This window comes from Carassius auratus, linkage group LG28B (genome assembly GCF_003368295.1).
Source record: "Carassius auratus strain Wakin linkage group LG28B, ASM336829v1, whole genome shotgun sequence".
NCBI lineage: Eukaryota > Metazoa > Chordata > Actinopteri > Cypriniformes > Cyprinidae > Carassius > Carassius auratus.
Window position 1 is genome coordinate 5,355,775 of NC_039293.1, and position 19,574 is coordinate 5,375,348.

The 19,574-nt window shown below is 40.1% G+C and overlaps 1 protein-coding gene and 1 long non-coding RNA gene across 2 annotated transcripts; both read right to left on the minus strand.

Annotated features, from left to right (window-relative positions):
* Positions 1 to 8,105: 8,105 nt before the first annotated feature.
* On the minus strand, positions 8,106 to 15,275 carry LOC113067840 (uncharacterized). Its single transcript, XR_003279448.1, has 3 exons — positions 15,225 to 15,275; positions 14,919 to 14,995; positions 8,106 to 8,525 (listed from the first exon to the last, which is right to left on the minus strand). It is a non-coding gene; the product is annotated as an uncharacterized LOC113067840 (long non-coding RNA).
* Positions 15,276 to 15,513: 238 nt separating this feature from the next.
* On the minus strand, positions 15,514 to 19,148 carry LOC113067561 (uncharacterized). The gene is made up of 6 exons (XM_026239933.1): positions 18,790 to 19,148; positions 18,266 to 18,395; positions 17,895 to 18,083; positions 17,143 to 17,230; positions 16,598 to 16,741; positions 15,514 to 15,678 (listed from the first exon to the last, which is right to left on the minus strand). Exons 2-6 carry the CDS (start codon positions 18,349 to 18,351, stop codon positions 15,514 to 15,516), a joined length of 672 nt encoding a protein of 223 aa, XP_026095718.1. The 5' UTR covers positions 18,352 to 18,395; positions 18,790 to 19,148.
* Positions 19,149 to 19,574: the final 426 nt, after the last annotated feature.

A 19,574-nucleotide genomic window follows, 5' to 3' on the forward strand; every position in this document is an offset into this window, starting at 1 on the left:
GACAGATAGAGAAATTCAATCAAGCTTGTTTTTTTGTTGTTGTTTTTTTTTCCTCCTAGTATTTTCTTGTAGTGTAAATGGATTTGATCTTTGTGTTCATTAAAAAAAATAATAATAAAGACCAATAAAAATAAATAAATAAATAAATAATAAAAACCTTGGCCATCATATCCCAAGTCCAAAAAAAAAAACCCGAACTGCTGAAACAAACATATTCAACATTGTACATACCGTCAGATATAACTGGAATTGTAGCCACAATGATAATCATAAGCAGGTCCATGTTCAGCTCAAATGGTTTATCTCTCTGAATTGTCAGATTGATGGTGAACGTTTTGGTACATGAAAGCATGTTTAAATTTGTTGTAATTTCTTTCTTTTGAAAAAGAGTACTACTAAACTGCTGCTAAACCAGATAAACCAGCTCTGATTTAAAAGACAACCATCACCTTTAAAAAAAATAACAAATGAAAAGCAACTGTAAAGGGAGTAGCCCAAAACTTCACATTGTTATTAAAGGATCAGGCCATGAACAACAGCAAACGTGACTGCACCTTAAGAATAATAATTCCAAGAGAAGATTTCTGATCATTTAAGATGTTGTTCAACAATGTCATGGATAATTTTACATTTACACAAAACAAATCAAATTTACCACTATAAATTACCACTAAACTTTTAGGTTGAGATAGTACTTGGTCAACATACAGTACATATGTCCACAAACTTACACTGTTAAACAGTTTTTTAAATGTTTTTAAAACCTTTTTTCCCCCTTTTCTGCAAAAACATTCTTTACATGTTATACAACTTCCATTTTATCATTATGCAAATATTATGTTAATGTTACTTCAAATTTTTCTCTAAACACTTTAAAAAATTAGTAATAATTTCTAAAATGTTTCAGATAGAGTGTTTCATGAACAATAAATTGGTTAATTTACTCAATATCAACTTCTTGATTATTGAATGTTATGAACTTTTCAGTAAACCATTTCTTTCCCCTTGTAGAGTCATCAATGATCCAGTTTATTATTTGCAAATTGGTAAGGTTTATTAAAATAAATCAAGTTTGGTCTCAGCTGCACCACATTTTGCTCACTCTCACTAATATTAAGGAAAAGGACAGAACTTTTCTTTTGGATGCCCCCATTTCTCATGCCGGCTTGTTCTGAGATTCAGTCACAATTGTCATGGAAAAGTTTTGTCTTTTGCATGACTACTCACTGCCCGCTCTGTTTTTCTCTGTCTCCACCATCACCTCTAGGTATAGATGCTCTGGCCTATGAATCGCCCAGGTCCAATCTTTATACTTTTCCCCTTGTTCGGTTGCTACCAGTAATTCTGTTTAGAGTACGATCATACAGGTTGGAGCAGTTGCTGCTGGTGGTAGCCCTGTGGTGGCCCAGTCAGATGTGGTTCTCGGACCTGGTAAGTCTGCTAGCCGGCCCTCCATAGGAGGTTCCCCTCAGAAACAATCTGTTGAAACAGGCTCAGGGAATGATTTGGCATCTTTGACTGGAGTTATGGAGGTTATAGGTGGGGCCCCTGAGCAGAGTTCACTAATGTATTCAGGTCTCTCGGCCGTGATCACAGACACTATTATAAATTTTGGAGCTCCCTCCATGAGACACTTATATGCTTCCAAGTGGAGAATTTTAGCCACTTGGTGTAGACAATGCTCTTTAGATCCAGTTTATTGCCCCATCGGTTCAGTACTGCAATTTACCCCTAACCACTCTTAAGGTGTATGAAGCGGCCATAACTGCGGAGGATGCACTCGTGGGAGGTGTTTCAGTTCTTCTGTTTTATGCAGGGTTCAAGATGGCTTAGGCCTTTCTGCCCAGCAGAAGTTCCTTCTTGGGACTTATCAATTGTTTTGGAAGGCCTGACAGGCCATCCTTTTGAGCCATTGGAATCTGTGTCAGAGAAACTGTTGACTCTCAAGAGTATTATTTTTGTGGCTTTATCCTCCCTTAAGAGAGTAGGGGATCTGCAGGATCTTCATCAGTCCTTTGTGTATTGACTTTGCCCCAGGGCTGGTTAAAATATTTTTGCGACCTAGGCCTGATTATGTTCCTAAGGTCTCTTTGAATCCATTTCATTTCCAGCAGGTGGTCTTAGAGGCCTTCTCCCCTGCTAATGCATGGTCAGATAGCCTGAGTCTCTGCCCAGTAAGATCTCTTAAGATCTACAGTATGTCGACTGCACAGCTCAGTGGCATGGATCTGACCAGTTGTTTGTGTTTTTTGGTGGTAAGAGCAGAGGTTCTGCTGTCACCAATCAGCCTGTCAGTATGTCACACTGGATAATGGAGGCTATCTCTCTGGTCTATGAGGCACGTGGCTTGACATCGCCTCTAGGGGTGCATGCTCATTCTACAAGAGCAGTGGTGCCTTCTCAGGCCTTCTTGAAAGGCTCCTCATTGGAAGATGTTTGTGCAGAGGAAAGATGGTCCTCTCCTATCACCTTCATCAAATTCTACAATTTGGACGTGAGGTCAGCTCCTGGCTCCCGGGTCTTATCCGCTCTTTCTGCTTTCTTCGTAAACAAGTGGAAATCTGATGAAATAGCATGCAGCATGGTGATATAGCTCACCTACTTGTGCGTTGGTGCAGTACTAAGCGCTATTTGGCCAATGAATTTGCGTGATGGTGTAAGGGCTTCAGACATTCATCCCACTGAAGGTGTTCCCAAAGTGATGATTTCATTACAGAATCTTGTTCCCTATTCAGGGAACCTAGGTTACATACGTAATCAAGATGTTTTGCTGTCTACACGATAACACTGCAACCTGCGTTTTTAAAATCCTCACCCTGGCATGTATTTTATTAGGATTCATTGACCTCAGTCAAAGAATCCTAACACTTAATCTTAATCTTAATACTTGCAGTTAACCAAATTAAACAATACACATTTTTATGCTACAAAAGTGTGCACTAGGGCTGTAGTCAACCAAAGAAATGCTTAGTCCTGTCCTGCACAACGACCAGTCGACTAAAATAATAATAATAATAAAAAACGCGATGTTTTGCATTTTGATTGAACATTTATTAAACAATTATGAGCATTTGTAAAACAACAACGGAAAAAAACACATCAATAATACATAAAACTATAATAATGATACAATTCTTTGAAAATTAAGTGATTGTTTTTTACTGCAAAGTGAGGAGCTCTGTCCTAGGTCCGTGCACCTGACCACACCATACGCTACAAAAAATATAAGGCAGCATTTACGCACAGCTGCAGGGTGTGGCCTGCACACCTAACCAACTCCACGTCTGGCCACTGACATCAGTAATTCCACCGAGAGAACCATGTTGGCAGCGTTTTCCGTTACCACTGACACCCGCTTCTCTGGTGGAATGTGGTAAGCGTTCGCGACTTGATTGAGTCGCGCAGCGATATTTTCTCCCGTGTGCGCTTCATCCATCTGCTTTGTTTCTAACAAAATGCTATTCATTTTCCAGTCCGCATCGATAAAACGGGGCGTAACTATATGCCTCCATTCTAACCGAAGACTACAAATCAGTTGTGAGGCTTACAGCCTCCGAGGATTGGAGAAACGTTAACTGGTTTAGATTTAACGTTACTTTAAGTCCATAAAACCGCGAACGCAGCGCACGCATGACAGTCTCCCATGCTGGCACAGCATATCTTGGCTCGATGATTTTAAACATGTTCTTAAAGATTTCTTGGATATTTTGTCAATTAAAGCCAAACAAGTAGCGTTCTAACTGATTTTATACAGCAAATCTACCTATATTCCGTACTGAGCGCGAAGCAGCAGTGCAGCCAGCCACAGATGCGGTTCCTGAGTGTTCATGTGGTGCGCTAAACTGTGGCGCTGTCATAAAATAGCCTAAATGAAAGCATTTAAAGTTTGGGATAAAACATAGGCTAATTATATTTGGAATACTGTAATATATAACTGCCAATAAAGGAATACATATCAAGGAGTAAATCAATGAAAATTTCTTTATTGGTAAAAAAAAAAAAAAAAAGAAATTATGCAACTGGTCGACCAATGAGAATGTCAGTCGACCAAGACGGCATCGACCGATTAGTCGACTAAATGACTAAAATTGACAGCCCTAGTGTGCACATCGAGATAAATAAACAGCAGATGTTCATGTTAACAACTTCTTTAACTTGAGCAAACACTGCTAATACACATACATTTGTTAATAAAGTAAATAAAACTAAAACATGAATGTTTTAATGCTATTCAATAAAAAGAAACGATCCACTCGAAAGTCTCTGCTCATCATGACAGGACCTGGATCAGTGAATTGCGTCTTGGGCCGATGACGTCACTTCCAGGGAGGCATGTTGTACACGCCCCGTCCCCTTGACTCCGCCCCCACTTCAAAACAGTGCCACAAAGAGAGACGTGCGGAAAAGTGAGGCGCAAAGGAAAAATGGTATCGAGTTGCAAATAAATTAATAGATATGACCTTGGAAAATATGGATTGCAAAATAATTGCTTTCGCGCTGTTCCATTTATGTTTTGCAATTCTAAATTTTTGTTTGCAAAAAGCTAATTTATTTTCCTCAATACTTTAATATTCTTTTGCAAAACGTTAATTTTTTTGTGTATATATACGGCGTTAAATTGACTCCATAGTAGAAAAATGATTTCCGTACTTATATGTTGGTATTAACATTATATCAGTTAATTAAATATGGTTTTAAAATGTAAATTCAAGTTAAATCCATAAAAGATAAAATGTTGCTATCATATTTTTATGGTAAAATTTGGGCAACCAGAGTTGCCAGTTTTTTTTACCATAGATTTTTACATTATTTGTTATTTTAAATTTTTATTTTACAGTGTAGCCCATTGAGATGCTCTTCAAAAAATATTTGAAAAAGTTTTATTTATTTATTTTTTGGAATTGCACTTAATGCACTTCTACATTTTCAGAAATCCAGCCCCATTCAGACAAATTTAACTGAACAGAATCGTTCTAGTTATTACACACAAATTGGTCATGGATCACACATGCACCACTATCACCAAACTCTGTGAAACTAGAGTGTATATTAAGCTATATTTTCCCTTCCAAATATAGTAAAATAATTGCTCAGCAATATTTTTCTTTTACTCTTATCTGTTGACATACCAAGTCTCAGTGCCAAATTTGTTTTGGATGTAAGTACTTCAATAGAACCTTGTTCTTTGTAAGCTGTACAGGTGTATGGTCCCTCACCTTCAGGCATCAGATTGTCCAGATGGAGGGATAAGTTTCCATGTTGAATCTGATCAGTGAAAAAATGAGCTCTATGGTGATCATTTTTGTCCTGTTCCTCACGTCAGCTCTCACCATCTTGATACAGATGAACCAGAGTCTCTGAGTCTAACTCTGAGCTCTTTCCACCTCCAGATCCTCCATTAGTAAAAGTTCATCAATATGACAGTGCAAAACCACCGAAGATCCCAGATGAGCATCAGAAGAGGTATATAAAGAAAAAAATATTTCTTTTTAAACAGTGATTTAACTGATGATGCTAGAGGGGTTATAATGGATAAGAAAGATTATAAAGTAGATGACGGCCATTTTGTGCATAAAATGTCTCATTTATGTACGTAACCCTCGTTCCCTGACGGGAGGAACGGAGGTGTAGAATGAACAGAATTTGCTGTAGTTTCTACCACAAAATATTACAGAATATCACTGTTTAAACATTGTAGAAGATGTAGCTGTAATTCGCAATGCATTATGGGTCAAATAAGGTTTTACAGTAACAGTAAATTTACATGTCAACTTTAGTTCCTGCTTTTTACATGCGCTTTGCAGGCGCATCATTCAAATCTGAAATCCAGCCAATTGGAGCAGTGCGAGAATGATTGAAGTTTAGAGGCTTTATTCATAATTTCTATATATATATATATATATATATATATATATATACATCCATTTGAGGTGATCACAGACCACATAAACTTGCAGTACCTCCAAGAACCCAACTGTCTTAACCTTAATGCTGGACTCTGTTCTCTAACTGCTTCCACTTTGTGGTCACTTACACTCTAAAAAGAAAAGGTGCTAAATAGCACTAAAAGTGGTTCTTTGGCTCGTAATCATAGGGGAACCACTTTAAGTGCCATATAGCACTTACAGTATTGTTCAAAATAATAGCAGTACAATGTGACTAACCAGAATAATCAAGGTTTTTAGTATATTTTTTATTGCTACGTGGCAAACAAGTTACCAGTAGGTTCAGTAGATTGTCAGAAAACAAACAAGACCCAGCATTCATGATATGCACGCTCTTAAGGCTGTGCAATTGGGCAATTAGTTGAAAGGGGTGTGTTCAAAAAAATAGCAGTGTCTACCTTTGACTGTACAAACTCAAAACTATTTTGTACAAACATTTTTTTTTCTGGGATTTAGCAATCCAGTGAATCACTAAACTAATATTTAGTTGTATGACCACAGTTTTTTAAAACTGCTTGACATCTGTGTGGCATGGAGTCAACCAACTTGTGGCACCTCTCAGCTGTTATTCCACTCCATGATTCTTTAACAACATTCCACAATTCATTCACATTTCTTGGTTTTGCTTCAGAAACAGCATTTTTGATATCACCCCACAAGTTCTCAATTGGATTAAGGTCTGGAGATTGGGCTGGCCACTCCATAACATTAATTTTGTTGGTTTGGAACCAAGACTTTGCCCGTTTACTAGTGTGTTTTGGGTCATTGTCTTGTTGAAACAACCATTTCAAGGGCATGTCCTCTTCAGCATAGGGCAACATGACCTCTTCAAGTATTTTAACATATGCAAACTGATCCATGATCCCTGGTATGCGATAAATATGCCCAACACCATAGTAGGAGAAACATGCCCATATCATGATGCTTGCACCTCCATGCTTCACTGTCTTCACTGTGTACTGTGGCTTGAATTCAGAGTTTGGGGGTCGTCTCACAAACTGCCTGTGGCCCTTGGACCCAAAAAGAACAATTTTACTTTCATCAGTCCACAAAATGTTCCTCCATTTCTCTTTAGGCCAGTTGATGTGTTCTTTGGCAAATTGTAACCTCTTCTGCACATGCCTTTTTTTTAACAGAGGGACTTTGCGGGGGATTCTTGAAAATAGATTAGCTTCACACAGACGTCTTCTAACTGTCACAGTACTTACAGGTAACTCCAGACTGTCTTTGATCATCCTGGAGGTGATCATTGGCTGAGCCTTTGCCATTCTGGTTATTCTTCTATCCATTTTGATGGTTGTCTTCCGTTTTCTTCCACGTCTCTCTGGTTTTGCTCTCCATTTTAAGGCATTGGAGATCATTTTAGCTGAACAGCCTATCATTTTTTGCACCTCTTTATAGGTTTTCCCCTCTCTAATCAACTTTTTAATCAAAGTACGCTGTTCTTCTGAACAATGTCTTGAACGACCCATTTTCCTCAGCTTTCAAATGCATGTTCAACAAGTGTTGGCTTCATCCTTAAATAGGGGCCACCTGATTCACACCTGTTTCTTCACAAAATTGATGACCTCAGTGATTGAATGCCACACTGCTATTTTTTTGAACACACCCCTTTCAACTAATTCAACTAATTGCCCAATTGCACAGCCTTAAGAGCGTGCATATCATGAATGCTGGGTCTCATTTGTTTTCTGACAATCTACTGAACCTACTGGTAACTTGTTTGCCACGTAGCAATAAAAAAATATACGAAAAACCTTGATTATTCTGGTTAGTCACATTGTACTACTATTATTTTGAACAATACTGTATCTTTAAAGGTGCTATACAGCACCTTTGTCAAATGGTGCTATGTAGAACCATAAGAGGTGCCATAAAGCACCTTGATTGTTTACAATTTCTTCAACAAAATGGCGCTCCACATTGGTTCTTTGGGTCGTTATAGGGGAACCTCTTTTGGCATTAATGGCACTTAAGCTTCACAGCACATTTGTCAAATAGTGCTTTATAGAAACTTTTTTTTAGGTAGTAGGCCATTATCATATCATTATACAATGTTTGAGTCAATATGCTTCTAAATGACGATTTTATACCAAATCATGGATTGAAAGATTCAAAACCCTGTACTAAAAGCTTACTGATAAAGAAAATACATTACACTTTTAACAGTTTAATTCATTTATTTTAGTTGCAAATATAATCAGTGCTTTTTAACTAACAACACTGGCTGAAAAAATAGAAAATGGAATATGAGAGAGAGACAGAGAGACTCTATGCACAGATTGAGCTGTACACTCTTTTAATTGTGACGGGAAGTCCGGCTGCATCCTTCATTTTTAAGACAATGCACTCCAGGAAGGTCAGTGTCTTTTTCAGTCCTTTAGGATATTGGATCCCAAACAGAAAATATGTGCAAAGGATGAGGCCCAGTGCCATTGAGATGTCCTCACTCTCCTCAGTAATGGACTGGCCATCCAACATGACGACAATGTGGTCGTATTGCATGGGATTACCCTCCCTGCAGCCTTTGAGCACCATTTTAGGTGTTGGTGTGTCAGGAGGGCAGGTCTGAGCATGGCCCTGGGGGAGAAGGGATAATAGCATTAACCATCTTCATTTATTTGAAAGGCAAACCTTAAATAGTTGAATAAAACAGTAAGCCCATTGAAGCAGTTGTTTTTGTGAATTTAAGGAGCGGAGTGCCTAAAACCCCCTTGCTGTTCTACATCCAATGTAAAACATGGATTCAAAGAACTTATTGCATTTATAAAACTTACTCCATAAAAATATTTTAATATTTTATTCACAAAATAAAAACCAGCAACAAAAAATTACACATTTATTCATCTGCCAAGCAATGTGGTTTTAAAGAGGTTACTAAGCAACATATGCAGCAGCAAAGACCGTGACAAACAGCACTTGCGCAGTAATATTATTAGGTACACTGTGTAGGAATCACAAAACAGCACTTGCCTCGAGTACCTTATTGCTTTTATAAAACGGTTGCCACACAATACCAATATTAAAGGCGAAAAATGTGTATCTATTCAACTTTCATGAAGTAAAATCCCTAAAAGCATTCCTTCTGCTGAAAAAAAAAAAGTCCCTGTCCAGCCGTAAACAGCAGCAGAAGTTACAAATATTATTTTGCCAAAAGATGGAGGCAAAGACTGTCTTTATGAGTGAGTCATCTGGAATCGGTAGAGAAGGACGTTTATATTGGAAGGCTCTGAGTCAAACTTGTTATCACGAGGAAGGAAGATGCAACTGACATGACTATAGGCATGAGAAAACCCCTTAACGTTGTGTTAAAAGGACAAGGTAATCGCAGCAGACATTCAAACGGATTATTTTATTACGAATATAGGACTCTCCTGAATACATGTCTACTGTAAATGCAAGTACACTCACTTTCTCGATCTTTCACAATACTCCACTAGGGCTGTGACGGTGGCTGATTTTTACCACCGCGGTGGTCATGGACCAACAACCGCCGGTGGCGCGGTGTTTAAAAAAAAATAAATAATAATAAATATATATATATATATATATATATATATATATATATATATATATATATATATATATATATATATATATATATAAAACATATAAAACATTAGTGTCAAAATTTGCTCATTAACGAAAGCGATCATTTTTTTCCAGTTTAACGTATTCAAATTATATTACGACGGTGGCAGGGATGGCCATCCACTCACAACTGCTGCTTCTGTCACTTTTTCTCATGACAAGAAGTGAATTTATTCATTCGCAGTCAGAATGACTGAACAGGAAACGTTTCAGACACGCGCTCCACTTCACTTTATTATCAGGTGCAAGTTAAGCGAACGCAGACGGTCCTGTGCTCAAAGACGGTGCGCGCTTCCTTTGTGCGTATCCTTTCATATCAAACTGCGAAATAAACTATGCAAGCAGTGTTCATGGAATTACCAAAAAAGGTGATTAAAGCTGACTTAAACTGTGCATGCATGTAATATAATTTATATAGGCTATATTAGGCCTATATACAGGATATATTTATATGTATGCACGTCTAGAAATCACTCATCTAACACATCCTATTTAACTCGTCAGTTCGTGTTTATTTGAGCACTCTGTCAGTGAACGCCGCCTGCAAAACACTAAAATAAATATCAAAGAAATAATGCTTATAATGAGTATTTTGTCGCGCTGCGTCGCTCGCGTCCGTTAGACAGGGTGTATTTAACTTTCTTATTTAGGCTATACACCCTGTCTAACGGACGCGAGTGACGCAGCGTGACAAAATACTCATTATAATCAGTGATGCTACACTGGATGCAGCACAACACGACATGATAAATCCCCGTCTGGTCTGTGAGGTACTGACACAGAGTTCAAATGTCCTGTATAGGCACTAGACAGACTAAACCTGTCGCAACGCAGTTGTGTTGTGTCCAAGGGAAAACCAAAGACACAAAGAGACCAGGAGGGAGGTGGAGCGGTGGAGGATCAGGGGGAGGGACGGAGGGCCAGATAAAATGGTAAAACAGAGACAAGAGGACCAGGTAGAATGGGGAAACAGAGACAAGACGACCAGGTAAAATGGGGAAACAGAGACAAGAGAAGTGCAACACAAAACAAGGAGTCCTGGAGGGTGGTGGACCGGCGGAGGATCAGGGGGAGGGACGAAGGGCCAGGTCCATAGGAGGAAACAGAAAGACACAGACAGGAGAACAAAAAAAAAAAAAAAAAAAGTCCAAGAAGGACATCACGTGACGCCCACCAGGGAGGAACAGAAGACCACCACAACCATGTAGTCAGGGCGGAAGCCCCCCAGGGCGGAGCAGAAGACCACCATAACCGTGTGGTTGGGACGGAAGCCCCCCAGGGCGGAGCAGAAGACCACCACATCCGTATGGTCAGAACGGGTGCCCCCCAGGGCAGAGCAGAAGACCACCACATCCGTATGGTCGAGATCGGAGTCCCCCAGGGTGGAGCAGAAGACCACCACAACCGTGTGGCCGAACCAGACGCCCCCCAGGGCGGAGCAGAAGACCACCACAACCGTGTGGTCAGGGTGGAAGCCCCCCAGGGCGGAACAGAAGACCACCACGTCCGTGTGGTTGAACAAGATGCCCCCCACGGCAGAGCAGAAGACCACCACATCCTTGTGGTCGAGGCAGAAAGCCCCCAGGGCGGAGCAGAAGACCACCACATCCGTGCGGCCGAACCAACAGGAGGACAAGTCTGGTTGGGCAAGTCTGAAACATAGAACATGAGCATGTTAAGGGTAGCCTCCGTGGCCACAACAGGAACAGTCGGGTGCTCAGAGAGTTTGACTGAGACATGACGAGTCTCTGGAAGTTCCGCAGAGGCGAGGAGAGATTCTGGTAGTTCAGCAGAGACGTGGAACGGTTCTGGTAGTTCATCAGAGACGTGAAGAGGCTCTGGTAGTTCCATAGAGAAGTGACGAGACTCTGATAATCCCATGGTGTTTATACTGGATTCCAGAAGATCGGTGCTGACTTGACTTTGCTCATGAAGATTATTGGTGACTTGCATTTGTTCATGAAGATCAATGGTGACTTGCCTTTGTTCATGAAGATCAGTGGTGACTTGAATTCTCCCATGAAGAACCCTGGTGACTTGACTCTGTCCTTGAAGGTCACCGGTGACTTGACTCTGTCCTTGAAGGTCACCGGTGACTTTGACTCTGTCCTTGAAGGTCACCGGTGACTTGACTCTGTCCTTGAAGGTCACCGGTGACTTGACTCTGTCCTTGAAGGTCACCGGTGACTAGCCTTGACTCTGGAAGGTCCACGGTAACTAGCCCTGACTCTGGAAGGTCAACGGTGACTAGCCCTGATTCTGCAAGGTCAAAGGGGACTAACCCTGACTCTGGAAGGTCAATGGTGACTAACTCTGACCTGGAGGGTCCACGAGCACCTGCCTCGACTCTGGAGGGTCCACGAGTCCCTGGCTCGACTCTGGAAGGTCAACACGAACTAACCCTGACTCTGAAAGGTTGACAGAGACTGACCCTGACTCTGGAAAGTCGATGGTCACTAGCCCTGACTCTGGAAGGTCTACGGTGACTAACCCTGACTCTGGAGGGTCCACGAGCACCTGACTCGACTCTGGAGGGTCCACGAGCATCTGACTCGACTATGAGGGTCAATCGGATACCTGACTAACTCTGGAAATTCAACGGGCATCTGACTCGACTCTGGAAGGTCAACAGGAACTAGCCCTGACTCTGGTAAGGTCGACGGTGATTAACCCTGACTCTTGAGGGTCCACAAGGACCTGACTCGACTCCTGAAGGTCAACAGGAACCTGACTTGACTCTGGAGGGTCAATTGTGGCTGTTATCAGGTACAGAGGCGATAGATAAGCAGCCATCTTGTGCCATAACTCTGGACCGGCAGCCATCTTGGGCCGTGGCGCTGGACCGGCGGCCATTTTGGTCAGTGGCGCTGGGCCGGCAGCCATCTTGGACAGTGGCACTGGGTCAGCGGCCATCTTGCATCATGGTGCTGGGCTGGCGGCCACCTTGTGCTGTGACGCTGGGCTGGCGGCCATCTTTGGCAGTGGCGCTGGGCTGGCGGCCATCCTACCGGAAGAGACAGGAGTGGCTGGGGCATCCCACGGACGCCGATGCTGCAAGTAGCACACAAACTCCCAGAACCCGAATGTGTCCAATTGATCCAGTTCCTTCTGAGGAAACCGAGTCATCCAGTCCAGTATTACAATAGTCCTTAAAGGGGGGGTGAAATGCTATTTCATGCATACAGAGTTTTTTACACTGTTAAAGAGTTGGATTCCCATGTTAAACAACATAAACAACCGGTTTGTCATAAGTTTCGGAAAGTTTTTTCCGAGTATGGGTCTGTGTGACGTTAGATGGAGCGGAATTTCCTTATATGGGTCCTAAGGGCACTTCTCCCGGAAGAGCGCGCGCGCCCTTAGAGCAGAGCAGAGATATTCACTGACCAGAGCGAGAGAGCAAAATGTCACAAAAGAAGTGTGTTTTTGGTTGCCAGGGCAAGACAACCCCGCACAGATTACCAGTGGATGGAGTTTATTTTTACAGAGCATCAACGGAGTTGTGCAAGTGTTTGTGTTTTTCCCTGCATTTCGAAGATGCTTGTTTTACAAACAAGGCCCAGTTTGACGCCGGATTTGCACATCGTTTATTTCTTAAGGATGATGCAGTCCAAACGAAAAAGGGTCACGATCATGTGTTGGAACCACAGGCGGTGAGTAAACTGCTTCAAATATCTCTGTGTTATTAACTTAACTATCGGGGCGTAAGCACATCAAGTAAACAACATGCGATGTTGGCATCAAACTGCACTTCCCACATTTAAAGAAAAAAAAAGAAAGACGACAAAAAGTGGAACTTAGTCATTTTCCAAAAATCGCTAAGATATATACAGTTTCAATACATACCACATAGAGACGTCCTGCTGTAATATAGTCTGATCTGATCTGATTCTGGATCATAAATATACGGCTGAATCTGACTGTTAGCCATGGTTTGTTTTGGATGATGTTTTTTTCCTCACGGTAATGTCACAGTTTCCAAGACGCTCTCAACGCAAAAGCCTACTCGCGCTCGTGATTCTTTAGCTCCGCCCACACTTCACGCCTCCAGCCGCTCGTGTTTTTCAGAAAAAAAAAAACGGTATGACTATCTTTCTCCGGAAAAAACGGTACGACTATCTTTCTCTTATAAATATAATAAAACTAAATACTTTTTGGAGATATGAAGGATGGAGTACTACTCTATAGGTACTCAAGATTAACAGGAGATTGAGTGAAAATGAGCATTTCACCCCCCCTTTAAGGGCCGCATCATTGTACCCCATGCCCTCGGCCAGGGACCAGAACACCAGCGCCATGGCACCCACATCATTGCCCTCTTGGCAGAAGGTGGTTAACTTAATGTATTTCGCCCTCCGTTCCACCATACTGGCTGGAGAGGAGACATGAAAGGACATACCGCTAGATCTGTTTGATGGAGTCCTTCTGTGACGATCGTGTACCCAGAGAGACACAGGGATAGCGAGAGATCCAATTGCAGGTATTTTAATAAAAAGGTAATCCAAATCTTTTGTCAAATACAGCCAAAGTCAAAACCAAAAAGACAGTCCAAACAAAACAAACAAAGGAAAGGGACAGGAAAAGGGACTCGGAATATGAGAGGACTCAGAGGACGAGCAGACAGGAAGAATCTCGGGGGACGAGAATGCTGGACACACGAAGGGTAAGGACTCCGTACAAACAACAGGAAAAGACTGGAATATATAGGGGAGACTAATGACACTAGAGTTGCTGCACCTGGTGCAATTAACAGGAGTGCAATTACTGTGAAGACAGGACCAGACTAGAGGATTTCTAGTGCCTACGGTGAAGTGCCTAAGGGGAAGTGAGCCCACTAGTGGACACCCAGGGAAACAGAGACTAGACAGCGTGACACAAACATGTGTTTAGGTTGCCAAGAGTGGTTGCTATGGGTGTTGTAGTAATATAGAGAACCATTGGTTGAAGTGTTCATAGCCGTTTTATCGTGCAATAAAACACAGCTATTGACCAATCAGAATCAAGGATTGGAACTAACCGTTTTATAATTATAAAGACATTGATTTTAGCTAATAATACACTTAAACTACACAATGTACCTTTAAAGTAATTAAGTCACAGGTATATGTTTGTTGAGTAATTTACAACGCTTAACCAATCAGAATCAAGGACCGGAACTATCAGTTTTATAATTAATTTTAACTCCTGTCATACAACTGCTCATACTTTTGGCCATTAACTGAAAATTAATGTAATTTTCTCTTAACTTTGACAGCATAGTTTGTGTAGACCAGCAAACAAAAACTAATGTTTGCATTGAAGTCATTTGCACAGCAAAATGAGCAATAATTGTAGTGCTTTAATTAGACTTGCTTTACACTCAGTCAACTGTTGTTCATGCCTCACCTCAACTTCAAACAGCAACCCCGGGTCCTCCTTAAACAGTGCAGGCAAGAGCAGAATAGCTGCTTCCAACTGTAGTCCTTTAAATAAAACAAGAATTAGGTTAACATAACATGGGTGGATGCTTTTATCTAGTTTTCTTTGTTTTTCAATTAGTTACCAAGACAGTAATTATTACTACCTTTAATAAACTAGAAATTAGTCTTTATTATTACACAAGACAGATACATGCAGGAACGTATGATCTCAGGCAGATATGGGTGTCAGACAGTGATACACAGAAAATCTAAGCAGTGCAGATTTAATTACCTTTTTTCAGTCTGCCATCTTCACAGTCATCAACCACACACCTGAACTTCTTCCATCAGGGGACTCCGTGAAACTTGAAGGATTTTAGGTGCCATTACCGAGAGCTGAGAGAGAATCTGTTGGTCCACAATCAACGTTGGTACGGTCTCTCAGATCCCAAAGGAGCTTATGTTAAGATGAAGGCAAAGTAGAAAAGACAGTCATAACTTGTTAGTCATAAGTCATAACTATGGAGGAAATTAATAACACTACTGTACTTACCATTTTGGCCAGTCTGAAACATGGAAATTTAGAGATAATCTAAATCTGTGGTTAGAACAAAGTGTCTCCGGTAGATTTTTATCAGCGCCATCCTTTCTTTAAGAAGCTCCAAGTTTGGTCTAAGCTTCTCGGTTTCCTCCTTTATTACTCGGAGATGTTCCCTGATGCTTCTTTCATCTTCTCCTGCATCAACCTATTGGGGTAGTTAAATTGTTACAAACTCTCAAACTACAACATTGGGAGCAGCGACTTTAAAAAATATGAGGGGAAAAGGACCAATGGTCATTCTGCATAGACTTATTTATAACTACAAAAAAGCCAAAATATTCTCAGTTGAAATTTACAGTGACCAATCAACTCGTTGGAACCAGGTTCGAGTTAACTGTAAATTTTGGCATGACATTGGCCTGTAGTCACAAATTACACTATATACACAATACAATCAATTCTTTAGTAGAACATAAGATGCATCTTATTATACTATTAGCTTCCCATTTTGGAAAATAACATTTATCAGGGTTTTTGAAGGCCAAAATGATTGTCCTCCTGGAGAGTATTGGAGTCTGGAAAAAGGATGCAGCACAATGCAAGTTTCTTAATAATAAAGCAATCAGTGAAAGTATGGCCTTTAAGATGCACGTTATGTTTAAATAAGGACTGAATGCAAAAAAGTTAATTTAATAGGTGGGTATGAATAATTTTTTTATGGCAATACATCGTTAAAATTATTATTTAGTGTTTTTTTCACATTAAAAAGAGATAATGCTATAAACAGCCAAATGTTTTCGTAATAGCAGAAGGATCAGGTATAAGCAAATCACAAGTTTTATTTTTCAAAATGTATCACTGTTTTAAGTATAGATAATGCCATTGAATAATACTTTTCATTATGTCCAAATATTGATTTCCATATAATATTGCTTTTCATATTTCATGTGATGTTCATACTGTAAAACTGAATTAATTTCAAGGGCTGAAAATATGAAGACAGGATTTGAACAGATATTTTGCAGGCCTTGCCATTTTTAATCCTTTAAAATGACGATGAGGTCCATGGATTATCGCAGAAATTGCAATTATACAAAGTTTACTGCCAAATTCAAGATTTTTACCATGGTACTTGGATAAGCTTCCGCTGTCTGAAGAGGTCGCTTCCTTCTTGCCCATCTCTCTTTCAGTCGCTGTATTTCATTGTTGGCAACAAGAGGCTGCCTTTCCTTCTTAAACTTATTTCTGAGTGATTCAAGCAGGGCATCCTTGAAACAACAAGAGATTGTAGTTTTTAATGAAACATTTACCTTCATGCTAACAGTCAGCCTCATTGCAAAAACCTATGGAGCAAGTTTATTTTGTTGTATACACAATTTTTTGACCAGGTGCATTTTGGGTATATGCATACTTGCAGTATGTTCTTGAAGAGTTTGACTTATAAATTTAAAAGCCTTTTAGAATTTCCTAAACGCATCATGAAAATACAGAGCTTTATTCCTCATAAAACAGTTTACTGCCATGGAATAAAATACCAAATGGACCTACTAGAAAGTGTATTCTTGACAAAAAAACTGGTATCCCCAATAATTCATTTCTAATTATTATTATTCATTTGAAAAAACTATGAACTCATTTTGAAGAACATTACATACAATTGAAAACTTACATATCCAGACCCAATACTTTCCCTTAGATATGGGTAATCCATTATCACATTTGACAGAAGCTCAATGTATTGAAGATGAGTTGGGTACCTAACATTAGAAGGAGAAAAACATACTAGTTGTTAGTAACTATACCAGCCATAGCAACTACACACTGAGAATTCTAAGGTAAGGGAACATTGTCACAAATATGCTCTGTCTAGTCTGTACCTGTTCTCATTAGTCACTGATTAGTTAACCTTCATCCACCTGTGTCTGGATAGTTTCCTCATTTCCTCAATTTGCATTTAGGCCATCCTTAAAAATATTATTGCTTGCCGTAAAAGGTTCGACCATGTCAAATTTAGTCTGATCGATTAAGTTATTGCATTCAAGTAACTAGTACAAATCCAATAAAGTAATATTAATTTTAATTTAATAAGTATTGAGAATATAAATTGCCTAGGCCTAGATACATACACAGGCAACTTTCTTTCTTTTAAATAAAAACCTGTGGCGTCATCTATGATTATGTTTACAATGTTGGTTTAAACATGACACATAGTATGGCCTGTACGTTCACTTTTTTTCACACTAAATATGCGCAACCAGGCAACCAAGAAAAAAACAACAACAACAACAGGAGATTTCTACTATTTGTTACATATAACCCTTACGTACGTCTGGCAAGAATCGTGTATTGATATTGTATTTGTTGCAGTGCAATTAATCAAGCATTTATCAAGCTAGAAAGGCACAAGTAGTAGCAACTTACATTGTTTTCTTACTGAGGTGGTCAAAAAGAGACTGGATCAGTAGACTCCGTAGTTTTGTTTTACTTGCACTCTTCAGATCAGAATCTCTTCTGTCTATGGCCATCCTCAGCACTGTTGGAAAAACTAAAGAGGTATCTGGACCGGACTGTGCTTGGCTGGAGTTATCAATGTTTCTTGGAGGGTTCTCTCTACAGAGAAATAAAATTTGAGCAAGAAAAGGGAAATTCAATAAGAGACTTATCAAATTCATAGGTGTGATTGGTAAAGGACAAAAAAGCAGGAAAATATACGGCGCACCTACCATGAACATCAATGTAAAAGAGTGGGCACAGTGATTGTGTTTTGGCGTATGGGATACCATTCTGATTACCTGCTCATTGGTGTGCTTTTAAGTTTCTCCAACTGGGTCAGAAACAGACTCTGTTTGCGAATGACCGGAAAGAGCCTCTCAGACATCCTCTCTGAGATAACAGCAAGAGTGGCTCCATCTATCTCATGTTCTAGAATCAAAAAAGCATTTAATTAAGAAGGAGAGGTTCAATAAATAGCAAGCATTGTTATGAATTTACCAATTAGACCTTGCCTTGCTACATTCCAGGAAGTGACAAAATCTTGTGAAAAATGTGTATTCTGTTGATCAATTGCTGCAATCAAAGCTAAATGAAACATGTTGTAGCTTATCAAATTTATAACCTTGCAACTCTCCTTTCAGGAGACCATTGGAAAAATATCATGGTATAGGTTGAGTGGTATTGGTTAATCACAAATTAAAGCTTGACTAGCACATTGCATCGCTAACAACAAGATTCTGATTCTGTTCATCACTGAAATCCAACAAATCATTAGCCTAAATTTAAATCAAGTTGAAATTACAAATAACTTAGTATATCTCACAGGGCGATGAAGCAGTGTGATGAACAGGTTGTCCTCTTGATCTGTGTATGCGTCAAGGGCATGGAAGTCAGTTTCCTCCCCAGGTGTAATGGCCACCCACTGAGTTGTTGATCGGACACCATAGGCATGCAGATGCTCAGAGAAGCACCAAGTTTGGTAGAGTCTTCCGCACAATTTCCACTGACTGTGGTACTTAACAATATGTAGAACTTTCAAAAAAACTGGGATTTCCTCAGCATGCACAAGGTCAAGGATCAAGAAGTCTCCAGTGGTGTATTTGACTCTGTCATATATCACTTGTTTGGTTTTCCAGAGTGTATCATTCAGTTCAGCAGAGTCCTCTGCAATAATCTCTCTAAGCTGAGAGGTAGTGCATTCAAACGTATCTCTATTAAAGAGTACGGGACATCTTCCGAGACATGGTGTCCAGTTGATTGTGCTTCCCAACACTGGCGCATTTGATAGCGCTTTGCCAAAGTCTTTGCAATATTCTGGTAATTGTTTACAATTGATGAAAGGCGTTTAAAGTACAGGTGTTTGGCCTCATACCTGAGACACCAATGTGCTCTCAGTGGACCATGTTGTTTGATTAATCGAGGATAGTGAACCAGAAAGTGAATCTTTGGAGTGAATTTGTCAGGGAAAAGCTTCTGAAAATTCTTCAGAAATTCTGTGATGAGAGCAGACAATGGACTCAACCAACTTGTTTTGATCACAGGTGCCAGTACTATGTCACATATAGATCTAAATAGCAAATAAAGAGCCCAGTAAGTGTTGTCCTGAGG